At 40.7% G+C, this 17813-nt stretch overlaps 1 protein-coding gene across 1 annotated transcript in view; it reads left to right on the top strand.

The window, feature by feature from the left end:
* The window catches only part of LOC135517075 (fibrillin-2), a 132509-nt gene that overhangs the window by 67001 nt on the left and 47695 nt on the right, over positions 1 to 17813 (top strand). The window contains 7 exon segments of the mRNA XM_064941097.1: positions 5707 to 5832; positions 6756 to 6881; positions 7077 to 7193; positions 7450 to 7578; positions 15714 to 15728; positions 15731 to 15793; positions 15796 to 15831. Coding sequence (XP_064797169.1) covers positions 5707 to 5832; positions 6756 to 6881; positions 7077 to 7193; positions 7450 to 7578; positions 15714 to 15728; positions 15731 to 15793; positions 15796 to 15831 — 612 coding nt within the window.

The following is a 17813-nucleotide window of genomic DNA, read 5'->3' on the forward strand; positions in this document are numbered from 1 at the left end:
GACTATAGAAACACCTGCTGTAACGTCAGGTACGACTATAGAAACACCTGCTGTAACGTCAGGTACGACTATAGAAACACCTGCTGTAACATCAGGTACGACTATAGAAACACCTGCTGTAACATCAGGTACGACTATAGAAACACCTGCTGTAACATCAGGTACGACTATAGAAACACCTGCTGTAACATCAGGTACGACTATAGAAACACCTGCTGTAACGTCAGGTACGACTATAGAAACACCTGCTGTAACGTCAGGTACGACTATAGTAACACCTGATGTAACATCAGGTACGACTATAGAAACACCTGATGTAACGTCGGGTACGACTATAGAAACACCTGCTGTAACGTCAGGTACGACTATAGAAACACCTGCTGTAACGTCGGGTACGACTATAGAAACACCTGATGTAACGTCGGGTACGACTATAGAAACACCTGATGTAACGTCGGGTACGACTATAGAAACACCTGCTGTAACGTCGGGTACGACTATAGAAACACCTGCTGTAACGTCAGGTACGACTATAGAAACACCTGCTGTAACGTCAGGTAGGACTATAGAAACACCTGCTGTAACGTCAGGTAGGACTATAGAAACACCTGCTGTAACGTCAGGTAGGACTATAGAAACACCTGCTGTAACGTCAGGTAGGACTATAGAAACACCTGCTGTAACGTCAGGTAGGACTATAGAAACACCTGCTGTAACGTCAGGTAGGACTATAGAAACACCTGCTGTAACGTCAGGTAGGACTATAGAAACACCTGCTGTAACGTCAGGTACGACTATAGAAACACCTGATGTAACGTCAGGTAGGACTATAGAAACACCTGATGTAACGTCAGGTACGACTATAGAAACACCTGCTGTAACGTCAGGTAGGACTATAGAAACACCTGCTGTAACATCAGGTACGACTATAGAAACACCTGCTGTAACGTCAGGTACGACTATAGAAACACCTGCTGTAACATCAGGTACGACTATAGAAACACCTGCTGTAACGTCAGGTACGACTATAGAAACACCTGCTGTAACATCAGGTACGACTATAGAAACACCTGCTGTAACGTCAGGTAGGACTATAGAAACACCTGCTGTAACGTCAGGTACGACTATAGAAACACCTGCTGTAACGTCAGGTACGACTATAGTAACACCTGATGTAACGTCAGGTACGACTATAGTAACACCTGATGTAACATCAGGTACGACTATAGAAACACCTGATGTAACGTCGGGTACGACTATAGAAACACCTGCTGTAACGTCAGGTACGACTATAGAAACACCTGATGTAACGTCGGGTACGACTATAGAAACACCTGATGTAACGTCGGGTACGACTATAGAAACACCTGATGTAACGTCAGGTACGACTATAGAAACACCTGCTGTAACGTCAGGTAGGACTATAGAAACACCTGCTGTAACGTCAGGTACCACTATAGAAACACCTGCTGTAACGTCAGGTACGACTATAGAAACACCTGCTGTAACGTCAGGTACGACTATAGAAACACCTGCTGTAACGTCAGGTAGGACTATAGAAACACCTGCTGTAACGTCAGGTACGACTATAGAAACACCTGCTGTAACGTCGGGTACGACTATAGAAACACCTGCTGTAACGTCGGGTACGACTATAGAAACACCTGCTGTAACGTCGGGTACGACTATAGAAACACCTGCTGTAACATCAGGTACGACTATAGAAACACCTGATGTAACGTCAGGTAGGACTATAGAAACACCTGATGTAACGTCAGGTAGGACTATAGAAACACCTGCTGTAACGTCAGGTAGGACTATAGAAACACCTGATGTAACGTCAGGTACGACTATAGAAACACCTGATGTAACGTCAGGTACGACTATAGAAACACCTGCTGTAACGTCAGGTACGACTATAGAAACACCTGATGTAAGGACAGGTAGGACTATAGAAACACCTGATGTAACGTCAGGTACGACTATAGAAACACCTGCTGTAACGTCAGGTAGGACTATAGAAACACCTGCTGTAACGTCAGGTAGGACTATAGAAACACCTGATGTAACGTCAGGTACGACTATAGAAACACCTGCTGTAACGTCAGGTACGACTATAGAAACACCTGCTGTAACGTCAGGTACGACTATAGAAACACCTGATGTAACGTCAGATACGACTATAGAAACACCTGCTGTAACGTCAGGTACGACTATAGAAACACCTGCTGTAACGTCAGGTAGGACTATAGAAACACCTGCTGTAACGTCAGGTACGACTATAGAAACACCTGATGTAACGTCAGGTACGACTATAGAAACACCTGATGTAACGTCAGGTACGACTATAGAAACACCTGCTGTAACGTCAGGTACGACTATAGAAACACCTGCTGTAACGTCAGGTAGGACTATAGAAACACCTGCTGTAACGTCAGGTAGGACTATAGAAACACCTGCTGTAACGTCAGGTAGGACTATAGAAACACCTGCTGTAACGTCAGGTACGACTATAGAAACACCTGATGTAACGTCAGATACGACTATAGAAACACCTGCTGTAACGTCAGGTACGACTATAGAAACACCTGCTGTAACGTCAGGTAGGACTATAGAAACACCTGCTGTAACGTCAGGTAGGACTATAGAAACACCTGATGTAACGTCAGGTACGACTATAGAAACACCTGCTGTAACGTCAGGTAGGACTATAGAAACACCTGATGTAACTTCAGGTACGACTATAGAAACACCTGCTGTAACGTCAGGTAGGACTATAGAAACACCTGCTGTAATGTCAGGTAGGACTATAGAAACACCTGATGTAACGTCAGGTACGACTATAGAAACACCTGCTGTAACGTCAGGTACGACTATAGAAAGACCTGCTGTAACGTCAGTTACGACTATAGAAACACCTGCTGTAACGTAAGGTAGGACTATAGAAACACCTGCTGTAACGTCAGGTAGGACTATAGAAACACCTGCTGTAATGTCAGGTAGGACTATAGAAACACCTGATGTAACGTCAGGTACGACTATAGAAACACCTGCTGTAACGTCAGGTACGACTATAGAAAGACCTGCTGTAACGTCAGGTACGACTATAGAAACACCTGCTGTAACGTAAGGTAGGACTATAGAAACACCTGCTGTAACGTCAGGTACGACTATAGAAACACCTGCTGTAACGTCAGGTAGGACTATAGAAACACCTGATGTAACGTCAGGTACGACTATAGAAACACCTACTGTAACGTCAGGTAGGACTATAGAAACACCTGCTATAACGTCAGGTACGACTATAGAAACACCTGCTGTAACGTCAGGTACGACTATAGAAACACCTGCTGTAACGTCAGGTACGACTATAGAAACACCTGATGTAACGTCAGGTACGACTATAGAAACACCTGATGTAACGTCAGGTACGACTATAGCTGTGCTTCTCTTTTCTCATGAACTTTTATGTTGTTTTTGGTTCTGCCAGAGTTGAATTTGTATTCAGTTTGATAGTGGAGGTTACTAGATTTAACAGTAGAATGTCACTCCAGCAGTGTGTATGATAGTGGGGGTTGATAGAGGTAACAGTTCAGACCGGTATCCCATTACAGTTTTTGTGTAGCGCCCAATGGTGTCCCCCTCTTCCCCTCCCCCTCCTCCTCCTCCTCATCCTCCTCTCTAATTTTTAGTCTTCTGTCTTTCTCGTTCTGTCTTTTTTACTCCGAGCCCCGGGCCACATACACTGTCAATCTGCGTTAGGCTCTATTGGTCTGCCCGGCAACACAATATCTCCCCTCGGAACGGTCCGCGGTCACAATGTGGTCGACCTCCCGACCGTGGAAGTCAGGGGAGCCCGACTGAGGCTCCTCTTTCATGTCTGACCACAATGTGTGTGGTGACCACAAGAGGGAGAGTTCTTGCGCACTAACTGCTAGTGGTTAGACTCTAACCAAGGAAAATACACAGCAAACCAATTATAGGTCTTTATTGGACTGGAAGTTGGACTCAAAATCTCCAAAGAGAAAGAAATGTGATTGTGCAGAGACATGGAGAGGGCTAAAGGAAAACTCGTCATTCAAAAGGGTTTATTTTAAGTCAGTGTCTTAAGTAAGTTTAAATGTTTAAATGTAAAGGGGGGGATATGTGTAATGTGTGAAATCAAACCAATCAGACATAAAGGGTGTATTTCAGTGAGAACGTGACGCTTTGACAAAATGTAACACGTTTCCGAGGAACGCTCGCGTAACAATGGCGTGAACGTGGCCTTGTGCACCGGGTCCTAATTAGATTCTGCTGCTTCACTGTTTAGCATGGCCGACATCACCTTCTCTTTTTCCCCCCTTCATTCTGGGAAATGTATTTTTGGCGTTTTAGAGAGATTTTAAACGCGATCCAGATTATTTTTTGTGTGGAGGGGGGGGGGGGGGTTGTGGAATCCAAATTCTTCTCTCCTATGGATTTCTTCAGTTTGGCGTTACAAGTTTAACTGTAGTCATAAGCCGTTTCTATTTTAATCCAACCCTTTCTGTTTTTATTTCATATCTATATTTGTCCTCTTCAATCATTTTTGTAAGGTATTTAATGTGAAACTACTATAATTCAGTCCTAGAGTACCAATCATTTTATTCCGACTTGAAACACACTTTGTCTGTCTGTCAGTTTCTCTCTCTCTCTGTCTCTGTCTGTCTGTCAGTTTCTCTCTCTCTCTCTCTGTCTGTCTGTCTGTCAGTTTCTCTCTCTCTCTGTCTGTCTGTCTGTCTGTCTCTCTCTCTCTCTCTCTCTCTCTCTCTCTGTCTGTCAGTTTCTCTCTCTCTCTGTCTGTCTGTCAGTTTCTCTCTCTCTCTCTCTCTCTGTCTGTCTGTCTGTGACATGTCTGTCTGTCTGCCAGTTTCTCTCTCTCTCTCTCTCTCTCTCTCTCTCTGTCTGTCAGTCTGTTTCTCTGTCTGTGATCTGTCTGTTTCTCTCTCTGTGATCTGTCTGTCTGTTTGTCTGTATTTGATCTGTCTGTCTGTCTGTCTGTCTGTGATCTGTCCTGTCCTGTCTGTCTGTCTGTCTGTCTGTCTGTCTGTCTGTCTCTCTGTGATCTGTCTGTCTGTTTGTCTGTATTTGATCTGTCTGTCTGTCTGTCTGTCTGTGATCTGTCCTGTCCTGTCTGTCTGTCTGTCTGTCTGTCTGTCTGTGATCTGTATGTCTGTCTGTCTCTGTCTGTCTGTCTGTCTGTCTGTCTGTCTGTGATCGGTCTGTCTGTCTGTGATCTGTCCTGTCTGTCTGTCTGTCTGTCTGTCTGTCTGTCTGTCTGTCTGTCTGTCTGTCTGTCTGTGATCTGTATGTCTGTCTGTCTGTGATCTGTCTGTCTGTCTGTCTGTCTGTCTGTCTGTCTGTCTGTGATCTGTCTGTCTGTCTGTGATCTGTCTGTGATCTGTCTGTGATCTGTCTGTGATCTGTCTGTCTGTCAGTCTGTGATCTGTCAGTCTGTGATCTGTCTGTGATTTGTCAGTCTGTGATCTGTCTGTCTGTCTGTGATCTGTGTTTGTGTCTCTCTCTCCCTGTTCATCTAACTGCCTCTGATCATTCATGCTGCTCTGGCTACCTGTATAATTGCTATCTTAATCTGGTTTTGTGTTGTGTGTGTGTGCATGTGTTTGGGTGTGTGTGCTTGCGTACTTGCGTCCGTCTGTGTGTGTGTGTGTGTGTGTGTTCCAGACATCGATGAATGTAGCAGTGTGGAGAACCTGTGCCAGAGGAACGCTGACTGTATCAACAGCCCTGGGAGCTACCGCTGTGAATGCTCAGAGGGCTTCAATCTCTCCCCCATAGGAGCCTGCATCGGTGAGACGACAGACACTCCTCACAAATCCCACACATGCTACATCCCTCATGTACCCTATTCCCTACATATGTGCACTGACCAGGGCTCATAGGGCTCTGGTCAAAAGTAGTGCACTATGTAGGGAATAGGGTCACAATTGGGATGTAAATGAAAGTGATTCTCACCAGTGTGTCTTTGTCCTGGTGTGACCTATCAGACCAGCTGTAGCCTTTTGCTGCTAAAGTCCAGATGCACTGTGGACAGGCAGCGACCGCCAACACCATATTTACCCAATGTCTCGCCCCAGTGTGATCCTTGGCAGGCCCGGGGCTCTGCCTTGTAAAAGAGCACTTAGCTGCATGTCTGGAGGATTACCTAATGCACCCTGTGGGCTTGACCTGGTCTTATCTGGAGGACTACCTAATGCACCCTGTGGGCTTGACCTGGTCTTATCTGGAGGATTACCTAATGCACCCTGTGGCCTTGACCTGGTCTTATCTGGAGGATTACCTAATGCGCCCTGTGGGCTTGACCTGGTCTTATCTGGAGGATTACCTAATGCGCCCTGTGGGCTTGACCTGGTCTTATCTGGAGGATTACCCTATGCACCCTGTGGCCTTGACCTGGTCTTATCTGGAGGATTACCTAATGCACCCTGTGGGCTTGACCTGGTCTTATCTGGAGGATTACCTAATGCGCCCTGTGGGCTTGACCTGGTCTTATCTGGAGGATTACCTAATGCGCCCTGTGGGCTTGACCTGGTCTTATCTGGAGGATTACCTAATGCGCCCTGTGGGCTTGACCTGGTCTTATCTGGAGGATTACTTAATGCGCCCTGTGGTTTGACCTGGTCTTATCTCTCTCTCTCTCTCTCTCTCTCTCTCTCTCTCTCTCTCTCTCTCTCTCTCTCTCTCTCTCTTCTCCTCCTCCTACCGTTGGGAAGACCGCAACGAGTGTCTGGAGATCACCAACGTGTGTAGCCATGGCGAGTGTGTGGACATCCAGGGGGGTTACGAGTGCAGGTGCCACCACGGCTTCAAGGCTACGCCCAACCGCAAGATGTGCACGGGTGAGAACCTTCTAGAAAACACTTCAGGCTCTCACTTTCAATGGAGGCCGGTGTAATCAATCTCAAAGTGGAGACCATTCCGAATACCATTTTCACCTTCTGTTTTGGAATATTGCGGTTGTCCTGAAGTGTTTCTGCCCTTAGAAATATCTTGTAGTGTTACAACATTATCATTTTAGTCGTACCTGTCTCCAGATGTTGATGAGTGCGACCGGTTGCCTTGTCGCAACGGAACCTGCAAGAACACAGTGGGCTCCTTCAACTGTCTGTGCCACACCGGGTTTGAGTTCTCACACCACAACGACTGCATGGGTGAGCACCACTGTCCCCTGGTTCATCTAATCATTTCTTTCTACCAAGGAAGATTTTCCTGCCCCCCCCCCCGTTCTAGGCCTTGTCCTTTGAGGTTTTACACCCAAAAATAAATACTTTATGACATATACATAAAAATAAAAAATAAATGTCTTTAGAAATAAACCTGCTACCTGAAGAGCATCAACTTCTCTTTTTGGAATATAACTTGTATTCACTGTTGTATTGATGTGCTGTGTTGTGTTGTGGCTGGCAGATATTGATGAGTGTCAGACATCCTTTGGCACGCTGTGCAGGAAAGGCCAGTGTATCAACAGTGTGGGCTCCTTCCAATGTCTGTGTGAGGAGGGCTACAAGCTAACCCCTGATGCCAAGAATTGTATGGGTAAGAACTGTCCTACTCTACTGTATGGATAAGATCTGTCCTACTGTATAGATAAGAACTATCCTACTGTGCAGATAAGAACTGTCCTACTATACTGTATGGATAAGAACTGTCCTACTCTACTGTATAGATAAGAACTGTCCTACTGTATAGATTAGAACTGTCCTACTGTATAGATTAGAACTGTCCTACTGTATAGATAAGAACTGTCCTACTGTATAGATAAGAACTGTCCTACTCTACTGTATGGATAAGATCTGTCCTACTGTATAGATAAGAACTATCCTACTGTGCAGATAAGAACTGTCCTACTGTATAGATAAGAACGGTCCTACTGTATAGATAAGAACGGTCCTACTGTATAGATTAGAACTGTCCTACTGTATAGATAAGAACTGTCCTACTATATAGATTAGAACTGTCCTACTGTATAGATAAGAACGGTCCTACTGTATAGATAAGAACGGTCCTACTGTATAGATAAGAACTGTCCTACGGTATAGATAAAAACTGTCCTACTCTACTGTATAGATAAGAACTGTCCTACTCTACTGTATAGATAAGAACTGTCCTACTATACTGTATAGATAAGAACTGTCCTACTCTACGGTATAGATAAGAACTGTCCTACTCTACTGTATAGATAAGAACTGTCCTACTGTATAAATAAGAACTGTCCTACTGTGTAGATAAGAACTGTCCTACTGTATAGATAAAACTGTCCTACTGTATAGATAAGAACTGTCCTACTGTATAGATAAGAACTGTCCTACTGTATAGATAAGAACTGTCCTACTGTATAGATAAGAACTGTCCTACTGTATAGATAAGAACTGTCCTACCCTACTGTATAGATAAGAACTGTCCTACTATACTGTATAGATAAGAACTGTCCTACTGTATAGATAAGAACTGTCCTACTATACTGTATAGATAAGAACTGTCCTACTATACTGTATAGATAAGAACTGTCCTACTGTATAGATAAGAACTGTCATACTCTACTGTATAGATAAGAACTGTCCTACTGTATAGATAAAACTGTCCTACTGTATAGATAAGAACTGTCCTACCCTACTGTATAGATAATAACTGTCCTACTATACTGTATAGATAAGAACTGTCCTACTATACTGTATAGATAAGATCTGTCCTACTCTACTGTATAGATAAGAACTGTCCTACTATACTGTATAGATAAGAACTGTCCTTCTCTACTGTATAGATAAGAACTGCCCTACTCTACTGTATAGATAAGAATTGTCCTACTCTACTGTATAGATAAGAACTGTCCTACTATACTGTATAGATAAGATCTGTCATACTGTATAGATAAAAACTGTCCTACTGTATGGATAAGAACTGTCCTACTGTATAGATAAGAACTGTCCTACTGTATGGATAAGAACTGTCCTACTGTATGGATAAGAACTGTCCTACTGTATGGATAAAAACTGTCCTACTGTATGGATAAAAACTGTCCTACTGTATAGATAAGAACTGCCCTACTGTATAGATAAGAACTGTCCTACTGTATGGATAAGAACTGTCCTACTGTATGGATAAGAGCTGTCCTACTGTATGGATAAGAACTGTCCTACTATACTGTATAGATAAGAACTGTCCTACTCTACTGTATAGATAAGAACTGTCCTACGGTATAGATAAGAACTGTCCTACGGTATAGATAATAACTGTCCTACTGTATAGATAAGAACTGTCCTACTGTATGGATAAGAACTGTCCTACTGTATGGATAAGAGCTGTCCTACTGTATGGATAAGAACTGTCCTACTGTATATATAAGAACTGCCCTACTGTATATATAAGAACTGCCCTACTGTATAGATAAGAACTGTCCTACTGTATGGATAAGAACTGTCCTACTGTATGCATAAGAACTGTCCTACTGTATATATAAGAACTGCCCTACTGTATAGATAAGAACTGTCCTACTGTATGGATAAGAACTGTCCTACTGTATGGATAAGGGCTGTCCTACTGTATGGATAAGAACTGTCCTACTATACTGTATAGATAAGAACTGTCCTACTCTACTGTATAGATAAGAACTGTCCTACGGTATAGATAAGAACTGTCCTACGGTATAGATAATAACTGTCCTACTGTATAGATAAGAACTGCCCTACTGTATAGATAAGAACTGTCCTACGGTATAGATAAAAACTGTCCTACTCTACTGTATAGATAAGAACTGTCCTACTCTACTGTATAGATAAGAACTGTCCTACTATACTGTATAGATAAGAACTGTCCTACTCTACGGTATAGATAATAACTGTCCTACTGTATAGATAAGAACTGTCCTACTGTATGGATAAGAACTGTCCTACTGTATGGATAAGAGCTGTCCTACTGTATGGATAAGAACTGTCCTACTGTATATATAAGAACTGCCCTACTGTATATATAAGAACTGCCCTACTGTATAGATAAGAACTGTCCTACTGTATGGATAAGAACTGTCCTACTGTATGCATAAGAACTGTCCTACTGTATATATAAGAACTGCCCTACTGTATAGATAAGAACTGTCCTACTGTATGGATAAGAACTGTCCTACTGTATGGATAAGGGCTGTCCTACTGTATGGATAAGAACTGTCCTACTATACTGTATAGATAAGAACTGTCCTACTCTACTGTATAGATAAGAACTGTCCTACGGTATAGATAAGAACTGTCCTACGGTATAGATAATAACTGTCCTACTGTATAGATAAGAACTGCCCTACTGTATAGATAAGAACTGTCCTACTGTATGGATAAAAACTGTCCTACTGTATAGATTAGAACTGTCCTACTGTATAGATAAGAACTGTCCTACTGTATAGATAAGAACTGTCCTACTCTACTGTATGGATAAGATCTGTCCTACTGTATAGATAAGAACTATCCTACTGTGCAGATAAGAACTGTCCTACTGTATAGATAAGAACGGTCCTACTGTATAGATAAGAACGGTCCTACTGTATAGATTAGAACTGTCCTACTGTATAGATAAGAACTGTCCTACTATATAGATTAGAACTGTCCTACTGTATAGATAAGAACGGTCCTACTGTATAGATAAGAACGGTCCTACTGTATAGATAAGAACTGTCCTACGGTATAGATAAAAACTGTCCTACTCTACTGTATAGATAAGAACTGTCCTACTCTACTGTATAGATAAGAACTGTCCTACTATACTGTATAGATAAGAACTGTCCTACTCTACGGTATAGATAAGAACTGTCCTACTCTACTGTATAGATAAGAACTGTCCTACTGTATAAATAAGAACTGTCCTACTGTGTAGATAAGAACTGTCCTACTGTATAGATAAAACTGTCCTACTGTATAGATAAGAACTGTCCTACTGTATAGATAAGAACTGTCCTACTGTATAGATAAGAACTGTCCTACTGTATAGATAAGAACTGTCCTACCCTACTGTATAGATAAGAACTGTCCTACTATACTGTATAGATAAGAACTGTCCTACTGTATAGATAAGAACTGTCCTACTATACTGTATAGATAAGAACTGTCCTACTATACTGTATAGATAAGAACTGTCCTACTGTATAGATAAGAACTGTCATACTCTACTGTATAGATAAGAACTGTCCTACTGTATAGATAAAACTGTCCTACTGTATAGATAAGAACTGTCCTACCCTACTGTATAGATAATAACTGTCCTACTATACTGTATAGATAAGAACTGTCCTACTATACTGTATAGATAAGATCTGTCCTACTCTACTGTATAGATAAGAACTGTCCTACTATACTGTATAGATAAGAACTGTCCTTCTCTACTGTATAGATAAGAACTGCCCTACTCTACTGTATAGATAAGAATTGTCCTACTCTACTGTATAGATAAGAACTGTCCTACTATACTGTATAGATAAGATCTGTCATACTGTATAGATAAAAACTGTCCTACTGTATGGATAAGAACTGTCCTACTGTATAGATAAGAACTGTCCTACTGTATGGATAAGAACTGTCCTACTGTATGGATAAGAACTGTCCTACTGTATGGATAAGAACTGTCCTACTGTATGGATAAAAACTGTCCTACTGTATGGATAAAAACTGTCCTACTGTATAGATAAGAACTGCCCTACTGTATAGATAAGAACTGTCCTACTGTATGGATAAGAACTGTCCTACTGTATGGATAAGAGCTGTCCTACTGTATGGATAAGAACTGTCCTACTATACTGTCCGAATACGTCATAGATAAGAACTGTCCTACTCTACTGTATAGATAAGAACTGTCCTACGGTATAGATAAGAACTGTCCTACGGTATAGATAATAACTGTCCTACTGTATAGATAAGAACTGTCCTACTGTATGGATAAGAACTGTCCTACTGTATGGATAAGAGCTGTCCTACTGTATGGATAAGAACTGTCCTACTGTATATATAAGAACTGCCCTACTGTATATATAAGAACTGCCCTACTGTATAGATAAGAACTGTCCTACTGTATGGATAAGAACTGTCCTACTGTATGCATAAGAACTGTCCTACTGTATATATAAGAACTGCCCTACTGTATAGATAAGAACTGTCCTACTGTATGGATAAGAACTGTCCTACTGTATGGATAAGGGCTGTCCTACTGTATGGATAAGAACTGTCCTACTATACTGTATAGATAAGAACTGTCCTACTCTACTGTATAGATAAGAACTGTCCTACGGTATAGATAAGAACTGTCCTACGGTATAGATAATAACTGTCCTACTGTATAGATAAGAACTGCCCTACTGTATAGATAAGAACTGTCCTACGGTATAGATAAAAACTGTCCTACTCTACTGTATAGATAAGAACTGTCCTACTCTACTGTATAGATAAGAACTGTCCTACTATACTGTATAGATAAGAACTGTCCTACTCTACGGTATAGATAATAACTGTCCTACTGTATAGATAAGAACTGTCCTACTGTATGGATAAGAACTGTCCTACTGTATGGATAAGAGCTGTCCTACTGTATGGATAAGAACTGTCCTACTGTATATATAAGAACTGCCCTACTGTATATATAAGAACTGCCCTACTGTATAGATAAGAACTGTCCTACTGTATGGATAAGAACTGTCCTACTGTATGCATAAGAACTGTCCTACTGTATATATAAGAACTGCCCTACTGTATAGATAAGAACTGTCCTACTGTATGGATAAGAACTGTCCTACTGTATGGATAAGGGCTGTCCTACTGTATGGATAAGAACTGTCCTACTATACTGTATAGATAAGAACTGTCCTACTCTACTGTATAGATAAGAACTGTCCTACGGTATAGATAAGAACTGTCCTACGGTATAGATAATAACTGTCCTACTGTATAGATAAGAACTGCCCTACTGTATAGATAAGAACTGTCCTACGGTATAGATAAAAACTGTCCTACTCTACTGTATAGATAAGAACTGTCCTACTCTACTGTATAGATAAGAACTGTCCTACTCTACTGTATAGATAAGAACTGTCCTACTGTATAAATAAGAACTGTCCTACTGTGTAGATAAGAACTGTCCTACTGTATAGATAAAACTGTCCTACTGTATAGATAAGAACTGTCCTACTGTATAGATAAGAACTGTCCTACTGTATAGATAAGAACTGTCCTACTGTATAGATAAGAACTGTCCTACTGTATAGATAAGAACTGTCCTACCCTACTGTATAGATAAGAACTGTCCTACTATACTGTATAGATAAGAACTGTCCTACTGTATAGATAAGAACTGTCCTACTATACTGTATAGATAAGAACTGTCCTACTATACTGTATAGATAAGAACTGTCCTACTGTATAGATAAGAACTGTCATACTCTACTGTATAGATAAGAACTGTCCTACTGTATAGATAAAACTGTCCTACTGTATAGATAAGAACTGTCCTACCCTACTGTATAGATAATAACTGTCCTACTATACTGTATAGATAAGAACTGTCCTACTATACTGTATAGATAAGATCTGTCCTACTCTACTGTATAGATAAGAACTGTCCTACTATACTGTATAGATAAGAACTGTCCTTCTCTACTGTATAGATAAGAACTGCCCTACTCTACTGTATAGATAAGAATTGTCCTACTCTACTGTATAGATAAGAACTGTCCTACTATACTGTATAGATAAGATCTGTCATACTGTATAGATAAAAACTGTCCTACTGTATGGATAAGAACTGTCCTACTGTATAGATAAGAACTGTCCTACTGTATGGATAAGAACTGTCCTACTGTATGGATAAAAACTGTCCTACTGTATGGATAAAAACTGTCCTACTGTATAGATAAGAACTGCCCTACTGTATAGATAAGAACTGTCCTACTGTATGGATAAGAACTGTCCTACTGTATGGATAAGAGCTGTCCTACTGTATGGATAAGAACTGTCCTACTATACTGTATAGATAAGAACTGTCCTACTCTACTGTATAGATAAGAACTGTCCTACGGTATAGATAAGAACTGTCCTACGGTATAGATAATAACTGTCCTACTGTATAGATAAGAACTGTCCTACTGTATGGATAAGAACTGTCCTACTGTATGGATAAGAGCTGTCCTACTGTATGGATAAGAACTGTCCTACTGTATATATAAGAACTGCCCTACTGTATATATAAGAACTGCCCTACTGTATAGATAAGAACTGTCCTACTGTATGGATAAGAACTGTCCTACTGTATGCATAAGAACTGTCCTACTGTATATATAAGAACTGCCCTACTGTATAGATAAGAACTGTCCTACTGTATGGATAAGAACTGTCCTACTGTATGGATAAGGGCTGTCCTACTGTATGGATAAGAACTGTCCTACTATACTGTATAGATAAGAACTGTCCTACTCTACTGTATAGATAAGAACTGTCCTACGGTATAGATAAGAACTGTCCTACGGTATAGATAATAACTGTCCTACTGTATAGATAAGAACTGCCCTACTGTATAGATAAGAACTGTCCTACGGTATAGATAAAAACTGTCCTACTCTACTGTATAGATAAGAACTGTCCTACTCTACTGTATAGATAAGAACTGTCCTACTATACTGTATAGATAAGAACTGTCCTACTCTACGGTATAGATAATAACTGTCCTACTGTATAGATAAGAACTGTCCTACTGTATGGATAAGAACTGTCCTACTGTATGGATAAGAGCTGTCCTACTGTATGGATAAGAACTGTCCTACTGTATATATAAGAACTGCCCTACTGTATATATAAGAACTGCCCTACTGTATAGATAAGAACTGTCCTACTGTATGGATAAGAACTGTCCTACTGTATGCATAAGAACTGTCCTACTGTATATATAAGAACTGCCCTACTGTATAGATAAGAACTGTCCTACTGTATGGATAAGAACTGTCCTACTGTATGGATAAGGGCTGTCCTACTGTATGGATAAGAACTGTCCTACTATACTGTATAGATAAGAACTGTCCTACTCTACTGTATAGATAAGAACTGTCCTACGGTATAGATAAGAACTGTCCTACGGTATAGATAATAACTGTCCTACTGTATAGATAAGAACTGCCCTACTGTATAGATAAGAACTGTCCTACGGTATAGATAAAAACTGTCCTACTCTACTGTATAGATAAGAACTGTCCTACTCTACTGTATAGATAAGAACTGTCCTACTATACTGTATAGATAAGAACTGTCCTACTCTACGGTATAGATAAGAACTGTCCTACTCTACTGTATAGATAAGAACTGTCCTACTCTACTGTATGTCGTTCACGGTGGTAGGCTACTTTAACATGAGGGGTACTCAGCTTCGTAACATATTTCTAATGTAATAAATATTATTCAACCTATTGGGATGATAAAGCTATTTTTGGTAACACTTAACAATGAGGTCACCTTTACAAGTGTTTTTTAAAGAGTTATTGTAAACTGTTCCCGCTGTTTCTTAATGAATATTGCCATTAACCAAAGGTGAGTATGTCAAGGTATGATGGATAAAACATTTTCAAAACATGTCCACGCTAAAGTTCTGATATTTTAACCTGGTGTTTCACACATTACCCTACTATTTATCCTCCCAACTCGTTTCCTCATTTTCTCCAGATGTGAACGAGTGTATGATCTTCCCGGGACCTGCACTCCTGGAACCTGCCAGAACCTGGACGGCACCTTCCGTTGTCTCTGTCCCCGGGCTACATAGTCCAGAACGAGCATTGTATAGGTGAGGTTTCGTCTACATCAGCTACATAGTGGTTGGAAAAAATGTATTTGACCAAATACAATGCTTTTTATCTGGTAACAAATTAACAACAGACTTTCTGGCATGCTTATAGAGAAGGGAACTCAACATGTACTGCACCGATACTAATGATTGAGGATTGGTTGGAAGAAATTGATAATAAGAAGATTGTGGGAGCTGTACTGTTAGATTTCAGTGCAGCCTTTGATATTACTGACCATAAGCTGTTGTTGAGAAAACTTAAGTGCTATGGCTTTTCAACCTCTGCCATATCGTGGATTCAGAGCTATCTATCTAATTGAACTCAGAGGGTTTTATTTAACCTCTTGGAACTCCCTATCCCGGATCCGGGATCGTGACTAAAGCCTCAGGCTCATTAGCATAACGCAATGTTAACGATTTCTGAAAATCGCAAATAAAATGAAAATAATGCGTCTGCTCTCAAGCTTAGCCTTTTCTTAACCTCTTACACTTATGGTGGCGCTATTTCATTTTTGGAAGAAAAACGTTCCCGTTTTAAACAAGATATTTTGTCACAAAAAGATGCTCGACTATGCATATAATTGCTACTGTTCGAAGGAAAACACTCTGACGTGTCCAGAAATACAAATATCTTCTCTGTGAAACCCTTTAACAAAGAGCTTCAGGCAAAACCAAGATGACTGCATCCAGGAAATGACAAGGACTGGTTTTGAGGCTCTGTCTTTCATGATCTCTTATATGGCTGTGAACGCAAAAGAATGAGTCTGCCCTTTATTTGGTGTCTGCACAAATTTCAGGCAGATCGTTGGAAGATTGACCATAGACACATTTACTGAATCTGGTAATGTATTTTCCATGGGGCACAGAGAGAGAAGCAAGCTTCCACGAACTGCATGTCAATGAAGAGATATGTGAAAAAACACCTTGAGGATTGATTCCAAACAACTTTGCCATGTTTGGTCGATATTATGTAGTTAATCCGGAAAAAGTTTCACGTTGTAGGTGACTGCATTGGTTTCGGTAGCCAGGCGCAATGTAGAAAACGGAACGATTTCTCCTACACACAGACGCTTTCAGGAAACACTGCGCATTTGGTATGTGGCTGGGAGTCTCCTCATTGAAAACATCAGAAGCTCTTCAAAGGTAAATGATTTTATTTATTTGGTTATCTGGCTTTTGTGAAAATGGTGCTACATGCTACACAAAATGCTATGCTAGCTTTGCATACTCTTACACAAATTAGTCAATTTCTATGGTTCAAAAGCATATTTTGAAAATCTGAGATGACAGTGTTGTTAAGAAAAGGCTAAGCTTGAGAGCAAACGCATTATTTTAATTTTATTTGCGATTTTCAGAAATCGTTAACGTTGCGTTATGCTAATGAGCCTGAGGCTTAGTCACAAACCCGGATCCGGTTTGGGGAGTTTCAAGAAGTTAACAATACTGTCATCTCAGATTTTCAAAGTATGCTTTTGAACCATAGAAATTGACTAATTTGTGTAAGAGTATGCAAAGCTAGCATAGCATTTTGAGTAGCATTTAGCACGCAACATTTTCACAAAAACCAGATAACCAAATAAATAAAATCATTTACCTTTGAAGAGCTTCTGATGTTTTCAATGAGGAGACTCTCAGTTACATACCACAATGCGCAGTTTTTCCTGAAAGCATCTGTGTGTAGGAGAAATCGTTCCGTTTTCTACATTGCGTCTGGCTAAAACGAACCGAAAATTCAGTCACCTACAATGTCAAACTTTTTCCGAATTAACTACATAATATCGACCGAAACATGGCAAACGTTGTTTGGAATCAATCCTCAAGGTGTTTTTTCACATATCTCTTCATTGATATATCGTTCGTGGAAGCTTGCTTTCCTCTCTGAATCCCATGGAAAAATACTGGCAGCTGACTTTTGCGCACCAATTTCGGCGCAGGACACCGGGCGGACACCTGGTAAATGTGGTCTCTTATGGTCAATCTTC

The sequence above is a fragment of the Oncorhynchus masou genome, chromosome 28, assembly GCF_036934945.1.
Source record: "Oncorhynchus masou masou isolate Uvic2021 chromosome 28, UVic_Omas_1.1, whole genome shotgun sequence".
NCBI classification, from domain to species: Eukaryota; Metazoa; Chordata; class Actinopteri; order Salmoniformes; family Salmonidae; genus Oncorhynchus; species Oncorhynchus masou.